Source organism: Merops nubicus, unplaced genomic scaffold (genome assembly GCF_000691845.1).
Source record: "Merops nubicus isolate BGI_N331 unplaced genomic scaffold, ASM69184v1 scaffold5507, whole genome shotgun sequence".
In the NCBI taxonomy this organism is placed as follows: Eukaryota; Metazoa; Chordata; class Aves; order Coraciiformes; family Meropidae; genus Merops; species Merops nubicus.
The window spans coordinates 1-18709 of record NW_008619446.1 but is presented as its reverse complement, the minus strand read 5'-3'; the positions used below and the strand labels follow the sequence as shown (position 1 = coordinate 18709).

General features: G+C 42.8%; 1 protein-coding gene across 1 annotated transcript; it reads right to left on the bottom strand.

The window, feature by feature from the left end:
* Nucleotides 1–1587: 1587 nt before the first annotated feature.
* Nucleotides 1588–17521, bottom strand: LOC103776274 (poly [ADP-ribose] polymerase 14-like). Its single transcript, XM_008943776.1, has 15 exons — nucleotides 17407–17521; nucleotides 16153–16413; nucleotides 14976–15212; nucleotides 11895–14116; nucleotides 10317–10550; nucleotides 9825–10046; nucleotides 8718–8808; nucleotides 7662–7811; nucleotides 7090–7152; nucleotides 5822–5989; nucleotides 4753–4956; nucleotides 4053–4649; nucleotides 2811–2956; nucleotides 2100–2274; nucleotides 1588–1877 (listed from the first exon to the last, which is right to left on the bottom strand). Exons 1-15 carry the CDS (start codon nucleotides 17501–17503, stop codon nucleotides 1588–1590), a joined length of 5157 nt encoding a protein of 1718 aa, XP_008942024.1. The 5' UTR covers nucleotides 17504–17521.
* Between the last annotated feature and the right edge of the window lie 1188 nt (nucleotides 17522–18709).

Below are 18709 nucleotides of genomic sequence, written 5' to 3'. Positions count from 1 at the left end.
ATCCCTTTCAGTAATCACCCTCTCCCCATAGTTTATATATATATATTTTGTTTGTTTATTTGTGGTTTTTTTTTCCTGCCCCTCCCCCCTCACTGAGTGCGAAGGCCGCTGCCTCCTCTCCTTGCAGCCACGTGCTGGGTCCTTGTGCTGAGAACTCCAGAGCTGGGCGCAGTGCTCCAGGCGGGGTCTCACCACAGGGGAGCAGAGGGGCAGAACCACCTCCCTTGACCTGCTGGCCCCACTTCTTTCGGTGCAGCCCAGGATAGGGTTGGCTTTCTGGGCTTCAAGCACACGGTATTGGCTCACACCCAGCTTTTCATCCACCAGCAACCCCAAGCCCTTCTCTGGAGGGCTGTTCTCAATTCTATCATTCCCCAGCCCATACCAACAGCAACAATTGCCTGACCCTGCTGTGGTTCCTTGCACTTGGCCTTATTGAACTCCATGAGGTTCACCACAGGCCCGCTTCTCAAGCTTGTACAAGTCCCTCTGGCTGGCATCCCCTCCCTCAGGCACGTCACCACACCACTCAGGTTGGTGTTCTCTGCAAGCTTGCTGAGGGTGCGCTCAATCCTTGTTACTGTCATTGATTAAGATACTCAACAGCACTTGAGGGACACTACTCAATGCCCTAGGCCCCTGCAATGTGAGTGCTGGTGAAAAAACACCTTGGTGTTCTCCACAGCTTCTTGTGGCAACAGAGAAGCTGAGAACAGTCACATTACTGGCTCCTGGAGAGGAAGTGCAGACTGGTACAAGCGACCCACCAGCTGCAGCAAAGCACCCTTAGCCATCACTTCTGGTTCCTGTCACACTGATGAACCAGTGACCACATGTGTTTGACACAGGGATTAAAGTCATTCATTTTAAAAGCAAAACTTAAGACTTGTGGCCCCAACACCCAACAACCTTCCTTTGCTCTATTCATTTTTCCTTAAGATCACAGGAAAATTGCTGCAGCTGCTATATGACAACAGAAACACCTTCTCAAAAATCTATTTTCCTGCCTCTCTTAGGCTATATATAAGTAACTCAGGTGACCTCTGTAACTTCTATTGTATTAAAACCAAGCAAATCTGTATTTGAGACATCAGGTTCATTGAAGTTTACCAACTGAAAACTGATGCTAAACATCCAGAGAGGTTTAGACAAACACAAGGCATTAACTACAATTAGTTTATTGAAAACCACTGTACCATAATTCATAATTCAGACTGTTATTTGCAGAGTGTAAGAAGCTACCAGAAATGCAACAAGAAGCGGTCGGTCGCTAAAGGAAGATCCCTTCCAGTCTTTGCTAGCACTCCCCACTTCCTAGTCGAACCAGGACAGCCGTAGGTGTGCAGGGGAAGGCTAACACAGCACAAAGGTGTGGTGTGTGATCTCAGAGCCATGGTATTGAATGCTTAAGTTCAATATTCTACTGAACATCAGCTACTCCGAATGAAAACAAGCAGTCTAGTTCAGAGCTATCAAAAATAGCCAAGCTTTAAGAAACTAATTTGATATAGGTATTTGTTGTTTGCACTGTGTATTCTGTTCAAAGCATTCCTGTCCTACACAAAGACTGAAAGATAGGCAAAATGCTTATCTAGTAAAAGTGATAAGGTATTCTGGGTAGGCTTGAATGTCATTAAAGATGATGAACATGGATGGCCGGTTCACATTGTCGGTCGAACTATCGAACAGATCTACAGAGTTACTAGCGCTTTTTGCCGCTGGAGTAATGGATCCTCTTGTCCCCTGAGAATATTCTCCAACAAGGACTCGAGCCAAGTACATGTACTTCTTCCCATTCACATCAGGTTTAGAGTAAATATCGCTGGCAGAATAGCTGGCGTCAACAGCAAAGTATGATCCGTTTCCAAAGTTTGCAGCTGTAGTCAGAAAAAGAAGCGTCTGTGAGTGTTTGGTTAGCAGCAAGCACGTATCTGCCCTCTTCGGACCTGTGAATCTCTTGGCAATTTTGCTTTTTATTTCCAAGCGCGAGATATAACAGAACAAATAATTTGCACACAAGGCAGAACTATACACAAGGCATCACTAATCAGGCTGAGCCCTGCTCAGGAAAACAAGGGTTGTTGTGAAGTTCACGTTACCGTGCATTCCAGCGTAGCTCCGGTTAAATCCGTGGTTGTTAATTAAGGTTAACGACTCCTTACTTGTCCCATGAAAGAGAAGCTTCTCATTATTCCTGTTGCCATTTTTGTTATCCATTTCACGCTTTTTTATTTGGTAGGCCTTCCAAAAATATGGGTTCTGAACTCTTTCAATCTGCAAAGTTTGGAAGCAAGACAGAAAGAGAGATCGTAGGCTGCTGTCATGAAAACCATTAGTGTAGTGTATCAACAACTCAATCTGCTTCCAACATTCCCCTTCTAGCTCCAAGGCATGTTTACCAGATGATGACATAAATCAGTTAAATCATGTCAAACTTTGGCACCACAGATAGCAGACCCCAGCCCAAAATGTGACAGAAACACTCCAGGGGAAACAATAAAGGATTCTGGACAGAGGTGACACCTGCCTGCAAAGCACACGTGACTTAAAGCGAGCAAATGCCATGCTCCACGGTAGCAAAAACAACAGAAAGAAAGAGCACTCCCTTGGTACTGCAGAGGAAGCCACTGCTTTATTGTTCAAATTACCTCAACTGCAGCATCAAACTAGTGCTGATTAAAGTTAGTGACAGCCATAAAGGCTTGTCCAACTTCAGAAATCCCAGTGGAATTTATCTTTCCATTGTTACTAGTACTCTTCATCACTTGCTATCAAAGCATTTATGCTCAGACACGATGACCTGCTTTTACCTTTTCAATTTTTAGTGACTGACAAGTCTTCAGAAACTTTTCTTGCACATCTCTGTATTCTCTTGTTTCTGGTTTTAGTTCCACTAGTTTGAGTCGCTGGTTCTCCATATCATCCCATGTTGCAGGGAGCACTGTAGACTCCTGATCTGCAGAAGAGATGTAACCAATCACATTTACCCAAATTCTCTGTTTAAAATGAAATAGGCCCTGCTACAAACCCTTCTAAATGCCCATACATCCAGCTTATCACTAGTGCCTACTGGTCTCTCTCAGCAGAGTGTATTCCATTGGTCTTTTTCTAAAAGATTAGGGCAATGTAGTTGCTAGTTTGCCACTGCACTGGCAACCGATGCACCTGAACTGGTAGTTCCTGGCCAAATCTGCTCTTCCCAGCTGAAGAGGGATCCTTTGCAGTATCTTTTACTGGTAGCCTTTGCTGCAGATGATGTTCTCAAGGACATGGAGCAAATGCAGATTTACCAAGCAGTTAATTCTCACCAGCTAGGAGACTAGGAACAAAGCATTTGAACAAGGAAGGTTCTAAATTTAAAGTTCAAGAATATACTCCCTACCTGGAAAGCAGTCTTCCCTTTCTTACCTTATTTCGTACTGGCAAATAGTAACACTGACTGATGCATACGCTACAGACATCCAGCATTATAGGATTCCTCACTGAGATGACATTTTTTGTAAAAGAATAAAAGATACAATTCTGTAAATAAGGGCAGGATGGAACTGTAACTAAGGCACAGTTACTTAAACCTGTCCACTTTCAGGTGTTATGTGGGCAAAAAAGGTTGTTGCCATTAAGATATAAAACGTGCCCCTGCAAAACAAGTCACAACAGGGCAAAGAAAAATAGTACACTCAGAAAGTACTGCATCGCTGAGTAAGAAAAAGGTAGCTCCTTATGTTGTGACAGACCAGAAGTCAACGGAAGAGGGTACACCTCAAGAATAGAAATGAGCTGGGATCCAAATGACAACTGCTACAAACATCTAATTACTGCTAGTAAGCCTGTTAAGAACCTCAGAACGTGTTACCTACCTTTCCAAAGACTTTATATAACTGCAGGATTCTCTTGTTTTCGTTTCCAAATGCAGTTCCTTCCTACATTCTCCAGAAATGGATCTGCACAAAGCTTCTAACAATGTTTTGCATATTCTTACCATTTCTTGCTTTTACTAGGCTGGATCAAACCTGGGAACGTGGGAATGTCAGTCTCGGGATGCTTTTACCTACCTTCAGATTTATCAATGCGTAGGAGGGATTTACATTTGCCTTGGTCATCCAGAGCACATCGAGCTTCCAAATTCACGGTGTATGTTTTCTCAGCAATGGTGACCGGAATAGATTTCCGCTTTTCCATGAAAGCATTTTCCAAGAGCATATTTGTGCGACTGTCAAATGGCACGTAGGAATCCTTTTTAAAATATTTCCACTCAATTAAGTTTTGCAGAAGTTCTGCCCTGATCTCGTCCTGCTTAGCAGCTTTTACCCTGTGGATCATTTCTTGGACAGTTGAGTAAGCCATCCAGACATCTTTCTCAATGCCTGAAATTCGAACAGAGTTATTCCCCAAACGAAGAGCAATCTTTAATTTCTTTTGTAGGTTCTGCAGCTCCTCATTCTCTGCTTCACCAAAATGAATGATTGACTCATCTGTGATTTCTGTTTCAAACTGTTCCTTTAAAATTGCACTTTTCAACCAGTTTTCAGCTTCTTCCACTTTCTTTTTGTTTTCACCACAAATCTGCACAACAGCCAGGTCAATTTTCTTTTCCAAAATTGCTTTGGTTTTTTCCTTTGGAGAACTTTTTTTCTCAGAGCTCCAGAATGCTACATTGAAATACACAAATGTAATATAAATGTAATATAAAACATTATCAGCTGCTGCTACACAGATTGATCTATAACCTGTATTTAGGTGATATCTACTTACATGTTAACTTGGAAAGGAATGATTTGGCTGTTTTAGCAAAACCTTCTTTCTTCTGCATGCTTCTATGGAACACACTCAGCAGATGTGGCTGGAAGATGACAACTTTAACAGTTTTCACAGATGGAGCAGAGTTACTTCTAGCAAAGTCAGTTACTGCATCTACCATGTCATCAGCTACTACAGCTGGATCACGGCCTGCCTCACCTGAAACAAGTTGTAAAGATTTTGCCTTTAAAAAGCATTAATAACTGCTACAAATGGCTAAAACATCTTTAAAAGAACAATTGTGACCATACCTACAATCACTTGGATCATAAACAGGTCAGAAATAACTTCAGGCTGGCAATTAGCAAAGGTTTCTGTTTATCAGGAAAAGGAGGTTCAAGCAAGGGAAAAACTGAAGTTTACTTTGTTGACATGCCAGCTGATCAGGTTATGATGCAGATGATATGGCTTGGTTACCTAACTGGCCACAGGCCTGATGCTTATTGGCCCAGAAGCATTTTGGGCAACTCTGCTCAAAAAGCAAGTCTAGTTTTACTCATATAAGAGGTCCCTGCATACATGGGGCCCAGTTTGGATTCTCTGACTCAAGGGATTTCTCCTGAACTAATCAAGAATAACAAGAGAAGAAAAAATGACAGTCTGGCCTTTTTGATGGGTTCCAAATCCATCCCTATCAGCACTACTTGTGCAGCTGATAGCCAGAGCTCCATCATCTACTGGTTTCAGTAATGGAGAAGTAGCTCCCTGGATATTGTCCGATGAGCTGCCCACATGTACCAGGCTGCTGTGACAAAATAGTCATGGCTCTCCAGGAAGTACAGAGATACCTGTGAATCCCTGTTAGCAAGGAAGCGTTGGCTCTGGAGCACTCAAACTCTTTACATACTAGCTGACTGCAAGGAGCAAAGATTTCTAGGACTTTTTGAGCTTCTAATAACAATCTTAAAGTCTACAGTTTCTGAATGTATTTTCACCAAAGAATAACCTCTCTAGACAAACTCATTGCCTGACCCCTGAGACCGGCACTGACCAGATTTCAAATGGAGACACAGACCATACAGACCTGTTCCAATTGCTGGGAAGACAACAGAGGTGTACTGCTGTGATTCACATTCCTGAAGCACTTTGGAGACTATCTCCTTGATATCATCTTGGGCAACAAAATGAATTATTTTTTTGCACGGCAGGTCCCCTGCTTGGGTCGTGATATAGCTCTGATTCATTTGCAAGGCTGAAACGTAAGTAGGAGAATGTAATCAATGTCTGCAAATAAATTCCTTCTCTGAGGCAGAAACCCAGCTTCACTACTTTTCCCTCTTGGTCACATGGAGGATGTGATAGTGGGTTGCCAGTTAAGCCAACAGCAAACACTCTCACTCGGGAATGACAGAAGGAGGAGGAGTTGCAGGTAGACAGTTGTTTCCAGGGAGGTATGGCTTCTCTACTGACATCTCTGCCAGTGTCATCCCTTGCTCATGGCTCTGTTCAGTGTAGACTCAACATGTTCTTATCATGGGACGATTTATTTCACTGTGTCCTGGTTTCAGCTGGGACAGAGTTAATTTTCTGCCTAGTAGCTGATGCAGTGCTGTGTTTTTGATTTAACGTGAGAATAATGTTGATAACACACTGATGTTTTAGTTGTTCCTAAGTAGCACTTATTCTAAGTTGAGGATTTTTCAGCTTCCCCCGTTTTGCTAGCCTGCAGGTGCAGCAGAAGTTGGGAGGCAGCATGGCCAGGGCAGCTGACCCAAATCAGCCCAAGGGATACTCCCCACCAGGGAACATCATGCTCAGCAAATAGACTGGGGGTAGCTGAATCACTGCTTGGGCATCAGTCAGCAGATGGTAAGCAACTGTGCATCACTTCTCTTCCTTTGGTTTTATTTATCTCCCTTTTTGCTATATTCATGTTAATTACAGTATTTATTATATTTTATTTTAGTTATTAAGCTGTTCTTACCTCAACCCACAAGTTTTGCTTCCCCTACCCCCCCAATTCTCCTTCCCATCCCACTGGGGAGGAGTGAATGAGCAGCTGCGTGGTGCTGAGTTGCTGGCTGGGGTTAAACCACAACAGAATAAGACGATGCAATGACAAAGAGATTTAGTTCTTTTCATATGCTTAGAAGTCTTCTTTTCTTGAAGATTTCTCTTTTCCTTCCCTCATTAGACATTTTACAAATATCACATTAACTGATTCAAAACCAGCTGATGTAACACAGTGCACAACAGAGATGGTTGTACAGTAAGCACCAAGAAAGTGTTCCAGCAGATTCCCTGCCACACAGGAACCCCATTAGAAAGGAGGTCAGAAATGTTCCACCATACCTAGTTGAGCACATTCATCTTCGACTGCTTTTCCAGCCCCTTTCAGAATTGCTCTAGAAACACCTTAAATGAGAAGAGGTATATGAATCCACTGTTACTGCTGTCAAAGTCCCATCTGAGGCAGAACCCTGTACCACAATCTCTAAAATATCTCATCCCGGTAACAGGAAAAGTTACACTTGAAAAGCACTACTGCCTAAGTTCTAGGCTTATGATTTTCAACTCAAAAGTTATATCTAAAATATGTAACAAGTTTCACTGAAGTCAAAACCTCATTGAGATTTGTCTTCTCCTTTAGTTTGAGAGATGTCCTATAAAGAGATTCTATTAAAAATAATTAATAGTTTCAATTTCTGTAAAAAACTTAAATGTGCCAGCCTGTGACTCAGATTAAGAAGATAAAGGTTTCAGACACTTCCTAATTGAACCTTTGTACCCTAAGAAGCAAAACAGAAACCACACAGTGAAACAAAAGGGTTTGAAGCACTGAAAAAAAAAAACACTTCCTACTCTCCTTATCGAGCCCTTCCAACCACATGTACTGTTTTCATACACAATGCCAACTAAAATACCTGTTTTGAGCCTGAAGCTTTGGTTTGTTATGTTCACAATGACATCTGCCTCTTCCTTGGTAATATCACCTTCTGCCACCCGAAATACAATGGAACCAACTGTCATTTCATGTACGTTCTGTGCTGGCGTTGAAGAGGTAGCAGAGGAAGCTGCAGGAAAGAAACACAGACCCTGAGCAGAAGGGAGCAATGAGGTAAGAGACAAGGGACTTGTTCATGGGTACTACACCTACAGAGACCACGGTTTGGCTCCAGACTCAGCGTGTGAGGAGGATTGCCTGCCATGTTAACTGAAAATCATTTCCTCTCACAGGAGTCTTTGATCAGCCTTCACCTATTCCCATCATTGCTATGCGTGCAATGAATAGGTAGGTGCAAACACCTACTTGGTGACATTTTAGTGTATAAGCCTTTGTGAAACTCCAGGGTAAGAGAGCAGCAAACCTTCCAAGTCCCACTCCCTCCTCCGTCTCACAGTTTTCAGGCAGGTTCTCTCCTGCATGACAGGAACTTTTTACCTATGTGTTATTTGTGAAAATGAGTTACACGTTAGAAACTTGTTGCGTTTTCTACACTTTGCAGTTCCACCGGGCTGGATAACATCAAAGATGTTTCAGTTTGAACATGTGAGAGGTTTAAGAGCATTCCAAGGAGACCACTTTAAGACATAATCAGGAACCCACCTGCCTTCCCAGGGCATGGGAAGACACTGACCCATTCACACACAGTCTAATCAAGTACTGCAGCAATAAAAGTCCTGCTTGTGCCCTCGGTACATCGTAGCTTCTGCTGTCCCCATTTGTAGGGGCACTATCCAGGTAATGAACCACAGGTACCTTTCTTTCTTCCCCCCCCAAACACCATTTCAGACATTACAGACAGTCTAAAATTACTACATGCTGCCTTTACAGCAGCCACCTGGACTGTTACCTGGACTTTGGGAACAACATGCTCACCAGATATACACCTAAACATCCATAACAAATGCATTCCTTGGAACATTTAAAAGAATTTTTAAAAAGCACTAGGCACACAACTTCTGTGAAGCAAGCTTACCTGTGCTTTGGCTAGCTTCACCTCCAGAAGTCTTCTGCACTTTAACACCTACAGTATTTCCACACCTGCTCTCAAATTCAACGGAAAATTCCTAGAGAGGGAAATTACAATCAATCTTTGTAAAAATATCTAGATTATGCAGTAGAAATAAGTGTTTTAGAAGTTAAAATACATTTAGAAAGGGCTTAATGCAGACTACTTCATACCGCGTGCCTGCTGATGGAAAGCACTTCTTTTTCCAAGAGTGATGGTATCTATGCAGGAGTTGCAGCAAATTTAATCTGCAGGCAAGTCCTATGTACTGAAGAATTAGGTGAGTTCAAGAGTAATTACACCTTTGTCTGTGTTATTGCCAGGGAGCAGAAAAGGACAGGAAGGGTGCAGGGCAGTACAGGGCAGGCAAGAGAATTTTCAGTACTGACAAGAGAGATTGTCAGTAAACTTTTTCTTTAGTAAAAAAACAAGCACCTTGCGGATTCCTTGGAGATTATCAGATAGTCAAAGTATCATGAGATACGTTGTCCTGGCTTTGGCTGGGATAGGTAATTTTCCTTCTTAGTAGCTAGAACAGTGCTGTGGTTTGGATTCAGTATGGGATCTGGCATGAGAAGAATGCTGATAATATACTGATACTTTTACTTGTTGCTAGGAACACAAGGACTTTTTGGCTCCCCATGCGTTGCTGACGTGCAGGTGCAGCAGAAGCTGGGAGGGAGCATGGCCAGGGCAGCTGACCCGAACCAGGCAGAGGGATACTCCGCACCAGAGAACATCATGCTCAGTATATAGACTGGGGGGGAGTTGGCTGGGGGCAGATTGTTGCTCAGGCATTGGTCAGTGAGGGGTAAGCAACTGCATCACTTCCCTTCCTTGGGTTTCATTTCTCTTTTTCCTATATTCATTTTCTTTACTATTACAATATTTTATTTTAGTTATTAAACTTATCTCAACCCACAAAAGGGTTTGGCTGGTTATTTTTGATTTGTGAAGCAGGTGGGAGGAGTGAGTGAGCAGCTGCATGGTGCTTAGTTGCTCACTGTGATTTAATCTCAACACAGACCCAAATAAATCAGCATATGACAGAGACAGAAAAATGTGGTAACTCACCTGGATATTAGTTGTGTCTTTTGGATGCAACAGAAAGTGGACTTCTTCAAGAGAACATACTCTATTTTTACTGCTGAATTCAAACACCTTTTTGAACAGTAATTTAGCAACAACAGATCTGGGGAATCCTAAATTCCCCGTCCCAATCGCTGGGAAAGTAATTGACTTTAAAGACAGTTCCTCAGCAATCTCCAGACATTTTGTGATGATGTCACCCAAGACCTGCAAAGCACAATCATTTTTTCAATTACTGAAAGTAGGTTTGGTTTTTTTTTCAGTATGTGCAATATAGCATTTGCCCTTTTAGCTATCTCTTGTTATTAGAATACAACTGCATACACCACAAGGAATAGATTAGTCAACAAGGAATCAGCCACACAGTTAAAAGAGAACAGGCCAAACTCTCTTGTACTCTAAAACACTGTCCTGTGTTTTCAAAGGAAAAGTGGCATCAAACCCACTTTTATTTCAGGCAAATAAAAACCCCTGTACCTTTGAAGATGCGTGTTTCTGGGACCATGCAGGTACGACAGCATGAAGCACAATGCTGCAAGCTAGATTGCAACCTTCTGTTTTCAACACAGAGCCCTCCTCAGGTGTTTGTTTGAGGCCTTCTTCTTTTAAGCTCATCTGCAGCATAGGACCTGCCTTGCTCAGCAAAGCTTTAGAGAGCGGCCCTTTACCAAGCTGGAGATCTTTGGCAACACTGATGACAACAATATCTGTCTGAAAAACACAAAAGTGAGAACTCTAGATTAAGGATCAAATTCACATTTCCCACCAGTTAATCAAATACAGCCTGCCTACTGATTTACAAAGTAAGTTTTTGGGACAGAAATCTGAGACTGAAAAAAGGCTTGGAATAAACCAGAAATGATGATCAATTCTAACACCATTTGCCTGCCCAAAGCAGCACAAAAGCCAGGTTAACAGTGAAATTCATTTCGGCCGGATAGGAGAAAGTTAAAAATCTGCATTCTGTCTACTCATTCTAGCTCCATTTGAAAAACATTGATGTAAGTTAGTTCTCCGAGAGAAGCCTGCAGACCAAAAACCTGTGTTCACTGAGGTAAGCAGGACCTCCCATGTGTGGCTGGTCTAGAGCAAAAGGAGAAGCTGAAGACAAACAAGACTGGAGGAAAGCAAAGGAAAAGTGAGAGAAGCAGTATCTTGAAGAGAAATACAATGGGCTGTGAATGTTGTGTCAGACACTATACTCAGCTCCTCAGGAAGGACATCTATACACATTTTAACCTACATACTGCCCTGGCCATCTAGAGGAGCTGCAGCCACAGACTGTGAGAGGCATCCACTCCTGAAAGGATTTGCTGGCCACTACAGAAAAGGTTCTGAAAGGAGCTGCTTCCAGTATTGGTGATCCCAGTAAAGTAGCCATCAGCCAGCTAACAGCAACTCAGCACCAGAGCTGACTGGAAAGCAACTGCTGACGCTGGTTCTCCACAGGAACTGGAGGAGCAACTGCCTGTTTCGTGCCAGCGTTCACCAGTGCCATAACGAATGACGGTTCCCCAGATCTGTACGCTACGGATGCAAAGAGAACCAGACTGGCTGTGGGCCCAGGGCTCAGACGTGCACGTCTCTGCTGCCTCAGGACCACCGTGGACCTGGGAGCAGCCCAGCCACTCTCACACTGACCAACACTGAGCACCCTCTTTCACTTCTGTGCTAGTACCCTGCATTTGTGTAATGGGGATTTCTGGGAAGGTCAATGCGGCAGCACTGGTGGCTCCTGCCCAGCAAGGTAGGGTCAGTGGGGTCTGAGCCCAGAAACACTCCTGCTGGCCCTGTGTACCACGGGAGTCCGTGCGCCTCCGTGTCAGCCGATGGCCACACGCAGCAGAGCACAGCCATCCACACCCGTCATGCAAGACAGTCATCTAACAGCACTCAGCAGCAACAGCCAGCCTCACAAACCTAGCAAACAGGTCACCTTGCCAATTACAGATGATGGTCTAAGGTTGGTAATTTTTTGGTTTGTGTTTGTTTTTCTAGGAAAAAAACCCAAACCCACACTTGATACTTTAAAAGCAGATAATTTACAATACTTACTGTAGCATCTTCAATGCTCCCTTTTCTCAGCATGATGTCAAGGCCTTCCTTAGTTGTTACCACTGACAAGTTCTTGCTATTGTGAGAAATTTTGCTTCTCTTACGCTGAAGTGACCTGTAGGAAGGTGAACAATCTGAAAACACCTCTTGCAGTGCCTTGCTGAAAGCCTGAACGTTATTCTGTGCAACATCCACCAGATGAACCTCCTTCAAGCTGCTATCCCCCGTGGATTCTTCCAAGGTCTCCTTGATGGAAGACACAATCGAATATGTACACAGTTCCAGAGGGAAGCCAAAAATCCCTCCGCTTACAGCGGGCAAAGCTATGGAACCATGATTAAATGTTTCTGCTAGCTGTAGACATTTCTTCACTGTCTTTCTTAACAAGAACACGCACTTTTCTGCTTCATCCTTCCTCCACCTGGGCCCGACAGCATGAATGACATTCTTGCAGGGAAGTTCCCCGGAGCCCGTGATAACGGCACAGCCAGGCTGCAGGTTCCCGTTCCTCCTCACCAGCCTGTCACACTCCTGCTGCAGCTCTGGACCAGCTGCTTGTGACAGTGCCTCGGCAAGGCCACCGATGTGTTTCAAGTCTTCATTGGATGCATTTACCACGACATCAACAGGATGAGTGCACATGTCAGCTTTATAAACCGCGATTGCGACCCCCCCTGTGGTCACCTGTGCGTAGGGCTTGCCCCTGGCACTGTGCTCTTGCTCTCCTTCCGACGGTTCCTCCAGCCTGACCAGACACTTGAACTCTTGTTTTGCACTGGCGGCAAAAAAGTGTTCTCGCTCTTTGAAATAGGACTTGGCTCCTGGCTCTCTAATTACCACACGCTTATAGTGCAGGCCAGTCAGAATCTGCTCAACTAAGGTGACTCCCTTCAGCACTTCCTTTCTCGGCCCACTCAGGGATATAACTCTGCATCTGCTCTGCATGCTGAAGTTAACTTTCACACCTTTAGTTTGTAAGTCATTCCAAACATTGGTTTTCTCTTTCTCAAAAAACAGTACGACTGCCATGGGCTTTCCTCCGATGACCTTTTGTACTTGGGTATTTTCATCAACGAAGTTAGAAAGTTCCTCAAAGGCTTTTGCTACTGGTTGACAACAGCCAGCAACGATGACCGCCCCCTCTACCTGAGTGACTGTTACGGTTTCATTAGAGCAGTTTTGCTTGGTGAGCAGCCACCATTCCTTTTTCTGAAGGACTGACCTATCCTCCAAAGTAATGCTTTTGTAGTCCAGTTCCTTCTTTATTTCTTCTTCTGCTTTTATGAGATCTTCAGGGCCACTCCCTTTCAAGATGATAGCTTCTGTGCCAAGCTCATAAAAGGCATTAATTTGTTTTGACATAAACAGGCTCTGTGACAGGGTTTCATTATCAATATGCTCCAAAAACTGGAAAATGTAAGGGTGGATATTAACTGTTTTCTTTGCCATTTTGCGTATATTATCTAATATCTCCCCTTTTACCTTATAAACTTCCTCAGGCACTCCACATAGGTTAACCACCTTCTGCAAAGGATCATAACTTATCCGTAGAGCTGGGAACTCCTTACAAATTATTTCTTCAAGACTGGTGGCCTGTAAAATTGCATATTCCCCTGGACCTATTACCAGCGTTTCCTCAGTTTTTTGCTTTTCTCTTTGTATTTCTCTGGTGGCCTTTTCTATCAGAACATTCAGGTCTTGTTCAACATTCTTCACAACTTCCTCTTCACCTACTACAACAAGCATTTCCTTGGAAATACATGGGATTATCACCACTTCATCGTGGGTGAAGCTGTTTCTAATGGCTTCCCACACCTCTGCACTTACTTGACATTTAACTGCCTTGTACTTGGATATGTTATGTGAAAATGCCGCAGACACATTTTCATTCCATGTCTTGATCAATCGAGACACTAATCTCTTCTGCTCAGACAAAGCAGGTGAAGGATGTAGAGTAACTTTTGGGTCTGTACTGTGGGGATCAGGCCATGTTAGCACACAACTACACTTTGCCATTTCACAACTTATTGCCTCAGTTAGTCCATTATTTCTCTGCAAGTAAGACCAGATATACGGATCCAGAGGCACTGCAATTGGATCTGGCTGCTTTATTTGTGGCCCTTCCTTTCCGTACAGAGCTGTTCCCAGCGAGGTGTAGTAAGGATAGACAGAGATGGGTGTTTTGTTGAGTGAATGCTGCTTTGCCAAGATATTGGTTACATCTAAAACAAACAAATAAAGACCCAAGCAATTAATGCTAGCACTTAAAACCAAAGATCTTCTTGTATTTGGTTTAATAATTTTTATGTCTAAGAATAGTTTTACGTTGATTTCCCCTCCTTGCCAGTAGGAAATAATTCCAAATTATTGAAGAGGTACTGGTTTTAAATGCCAAAACTAAGTTAAAGAGGAACAGTTAGGAACCAACACTGTCCACTTCCAGGAGGAGGTTTGCACAGCACTGTCTCTGCCCCTACTTCTGCTACATGCTGTACTTGGAATGCCCAACTCAGCAGTTGTCTGAGCTATTATTACTCAGCAGCATCAATAGCTCCTCACTTCCCCCCCTCAAAAAAGAGCATCTATCTTATTCAACTTCCCTTCAGCTCTCCCCTTCACTGCAACACCTCCAGCTTCCTCCTTGTCCTCCACCTTCCCCAGATTTCACGTTTCCGTCACTGGTTGAACAAGCCACAGCACCTACTCTCTGGCCAAAAAGCTATCCTATAGTTTGTATTCAGACAGCACCCATCACCATGAGAAAGCTCTGGAGAAGTTTCCTGCACTATGTGGGGCTCTGCTTTCTCTATTGAACTCAAACCTGTAACCTAGACTCGTTAAGGATCGAGGCCTGGGTGACATAAACTGTGCCTAAAAAAGGAAAAAATTCTATGCCTCATTCCCAGCTAGTACAAACCCTAAACTTACACCCCAGGTAGCAGAGACCTGATGACAAAGCACCAAAATGGCTGTTCTATGAGGGCAAAACATTAATTTCTCTAGAAAACCCACATTTTTTTTTTGTTTGATCTTTAAGTTAAAGGATCCCAAAGAAATAAGGGCTTTGTATTCCTGCATTACCTTTATGGTCATTGAATGTAACGATAGCTGCATCTTCATCAGGCAGCTGCTGAACATCCACCACTTGTGCACCTCCATTCTTCTTATTTTCAAAGTAGACAGTTATATAGTCACTGGGTGTGTCAGGGGGTACATTTTCAGCCCTAACACTTTTTGTTAGCTCAAGGCACCGTGCAGTAATGTTTTGTTGCTTTGCTCTGTAGTTTTGATTAAGCTTTTCAGCAAATTCCCCCGCAACTAGAGAGAAGGAGGAAGAAAAAAGAAAAAAACAAACAAAACCACTGAGATCAAGCTAGTAGCTCACTTTTCTACTATCCTGGCAGACCATCACTGTGTGCACTGCCCAAAGCACTGAATTACAAACCATCTATCAGCTTGGAGCTACCCACAAAGCTACTTCTTTCCACATATTCAGTGTCTCTCACCTAGTATTCACCAGATGGTTGATCACAATTGTTGATTACAACTACTGTCACCAAAATTTGTCTCTAGTTTTCCTACTTTGGACTATGGCTTTATACACAACTAACCATCATAAGTCAACAGTTTAAATTCTGATTTTTTCTGGTTTATGATAAACACATTATTTTTGGCTACCTTTCTCGCTTGTTGATCATCACAGTAAAAGATAGCCAAGCCACGTTTACGTCTGTCAGACAAACACAAGTTTTTAAAGGATCTACTTATTTACTAAAACCCTAAGACTGGACCACGATATGAAAGGCAAATAATTTCTGACTTCTAAAGCATAGAACTGCATGCCTCCCCACAGACCAAAAGCTTCTTTGGTTTAGTTATACCATGGACTAATCCCTTCACAACTTCAAGATTTGAGCAATTTCATTCTCATGCATTACAACTATTCCCACAAAGTTGATTTCAAGTGGCATACAAATTGTTTTAAACACGTTCTACCTTCTGAAGAGGTTTACAGCTTTTCTAGACAGAATTCTCTCTTCTTTCCTGTCCTACTTCCTCACCCAGAATCAAGCACATGTAAAACCACCTTGTCACAAAAGGACTTAAGCAGGTATCTATCATTAACTTTAGTAGTGTAAATCTGCATATAAAATAACACAGTATCAGATTAAACCTTAAACCTAGGACAGAAAACATTCATTTCCTGCTTAGTCACACACACAGAGCTAAGAAAGATGTGTAACTGACTCCTCCTTACCAAAATTTCCAGTAAAAGTAACAACAGCACCACGTATTTCAGGTATCATTTCCACACTGAAGTCACCATCATCCTCTGACAAGCCACTGATATTCTCTACCAGCATAATTAACATGCTTTCTTTTACTGTCTCCTGCATGTTTTCAAGCACAACTCTGTTTGAAGGCAGGAATTCTTCAGAGTCCTCCTCTTGCCATGGCTTCACCAACAGACCAATTTTTTTCACTGAGTGATACTTCCTTTGCAAAACTTCTTGGGCATCTAGTTCCACAGGAAAACAAAGAAAGAAGTGATCTTCCCTTCCCCTCTTGCCACAGCAGAGTAACACGTTACATTACATTCTACTTTTAAAAACCTAGCCAGCTGTATTTTCTCATATCATAGAAGAAAGAGAAATGAAGACAAACCTACATCAAAAGTTAGGGTCGGGTAAAAGCTACTCCATGATCTAAATGTGCCCAGTCCCTCCAGAGGAAAAGAGAAAAAAAAAGTTTATTTTTGAGGTATGTGCTCCCTTCTTTCTACTGCCCTCAAGTGCAAGAAACTGTTCTCCAGATTAATGACATCTAATAAATAGCAAGTAAAGAAAGGGGTTTTCACCCTGTTTATCTTATGCATTTAATAAGTTTAACTATTAACTATTTAACCACATTTGACTATGTGAAATATTTAATTATTTCTCCTGTATAGACAGTTTTCTCTTTTTACATACATCCTTCACACACTAACAAGTAGCCAACAGCACTTTAGCACAGACGAAAATATAAGAACAACAGATAAATTGAGGCCACTTTGAAATAATTTTCTCCACAGAGGTGCACATTCACCTCTCCATCTTATAAGTACATGTTTACTACCTCTTTTCCTCCCAGTCTCCAAAACACTGGCAACTGAAATGAATCAAGAGAAAATACAGGAAAAAAAATAATTTACCTATAATATGCAGTTAATGCTTTATCCAGTCACCTGAACTAGAATTAAAACTTGCTTATTCTGTAGTGCTTCTGACATAATTTTTTCTGCATTATTCCCTGCGAGCCTTGACCAAGCATTTGGGATGGGTCTAGAGAACTACTTCTTTCCCTGGTGGTTATTATGAACCCACATCTGCACTGGACAGACGTTTGCTCCTTTTTTATTATTCTTTGGGAATAACATGCCATTTCTGTCGAAGCCATGCCCACAGAGATCCAGCACCAGCAAAGCTGTTAAAGGAAGCTTTAGTAATGCAACACTCACAAGATGGTATCATACCTTCCTCATCCTGAAAGGTGATGATCATCTGCTGATCCTTTCTGATGCAGGACTCAATGGCCCCACCACCTGACTTCTTTTTGTTTTCAAAGTACATTTCCAGAATCTCATCTTCTATCTCCTCCCCAGCGGCAGTGGTTACTACTATGACAGATTTCCTAGAGTTCGCTTTTTCCTCTTCCAATTTCTCACATGATTCTGAAATGAAAGATCCTACTCTGCCTTATGCGAAAGTGAAGAAAAAACCCAAGCTTACTACCTTCCAAGCTTTCACATCACTTTTTCTTCAGATCACAGATAAGATCAGGGAAAAGAAAAGGCAAATAAACAGAAGTTCAGGTGCTTTGAGTTTTTTTTTTTTTAAGTCCCAAACAAGCTGAGCATACCACTAGTGTGAGTTGTACCAACAGGCAAGGAGAAAAGGCTTCTATTCATCACCAGGCAAATGCGGCAGAAGTAATGGCTAGAAAGGCTTCTTCACAACCCCATGATGAGGAGAACCACTGCTCTTCTGCCTGGGCACCCTCTCCATTTACAGCTCCAGCCATATCTGTGGGTCTGCACGTGCTGGCTGCCCCAGGAGCACACAGCTACTGATGTACTTGTACTGACAAGCCACAGAGGTGAGCAGGGCACTACTGCAGCATATGCAGCATAAAGGTCAATGAAAACCAGTGAAGCAAGAATACACTGATCTCTGCTTTGTAAGTGGCATGCTTACCTGTCTTCTCCTGCTGAGTGCACACAGAAGCCTCCTTATTCTGGCAGGTGGGAAGAGGCACTTGATGTTCATGAACTAGAGATAAAGAGTAATGATTTCTCAGTTACTGGGTACTTCAAGAAGAAAAAGGTCACACTCTTGTAGACCTAGGAGCTAAGAGAGCTTGAATTTATCTTAATTGGACCATGCCAGAATCATAGACTACCATACTTTCCTTTTTTCAAGCCGTATATTGAATGTGATTACAGAAACACTCTTGAAGCTTAAGCAGCCTCAGGCATAACGTCAAACAAAACCCCAAGCTAGCACCGTAGCCATGCTGTGCTAAACCACTGCCAGCGTTTCCTCCCATGCATTAGGGCACTATCTGCATACAAAAACTGCGCTGTCTGACAGAAGATCTGTCGAGGACGCTCCTCCTGTGGAGGGAAGCGCCTTTAGGAACCAGGCACCTCTGTAAGAGTGTCTCTCGTGATGTATTCTGACCCCGCATCACATCTCTACCTGCTAGTTTAGAACAGAGCGGAACACAGCTGAGTTAGAGAGCCGAAGATAACGGCACTGCCTGCCGGGCTGCTCCGC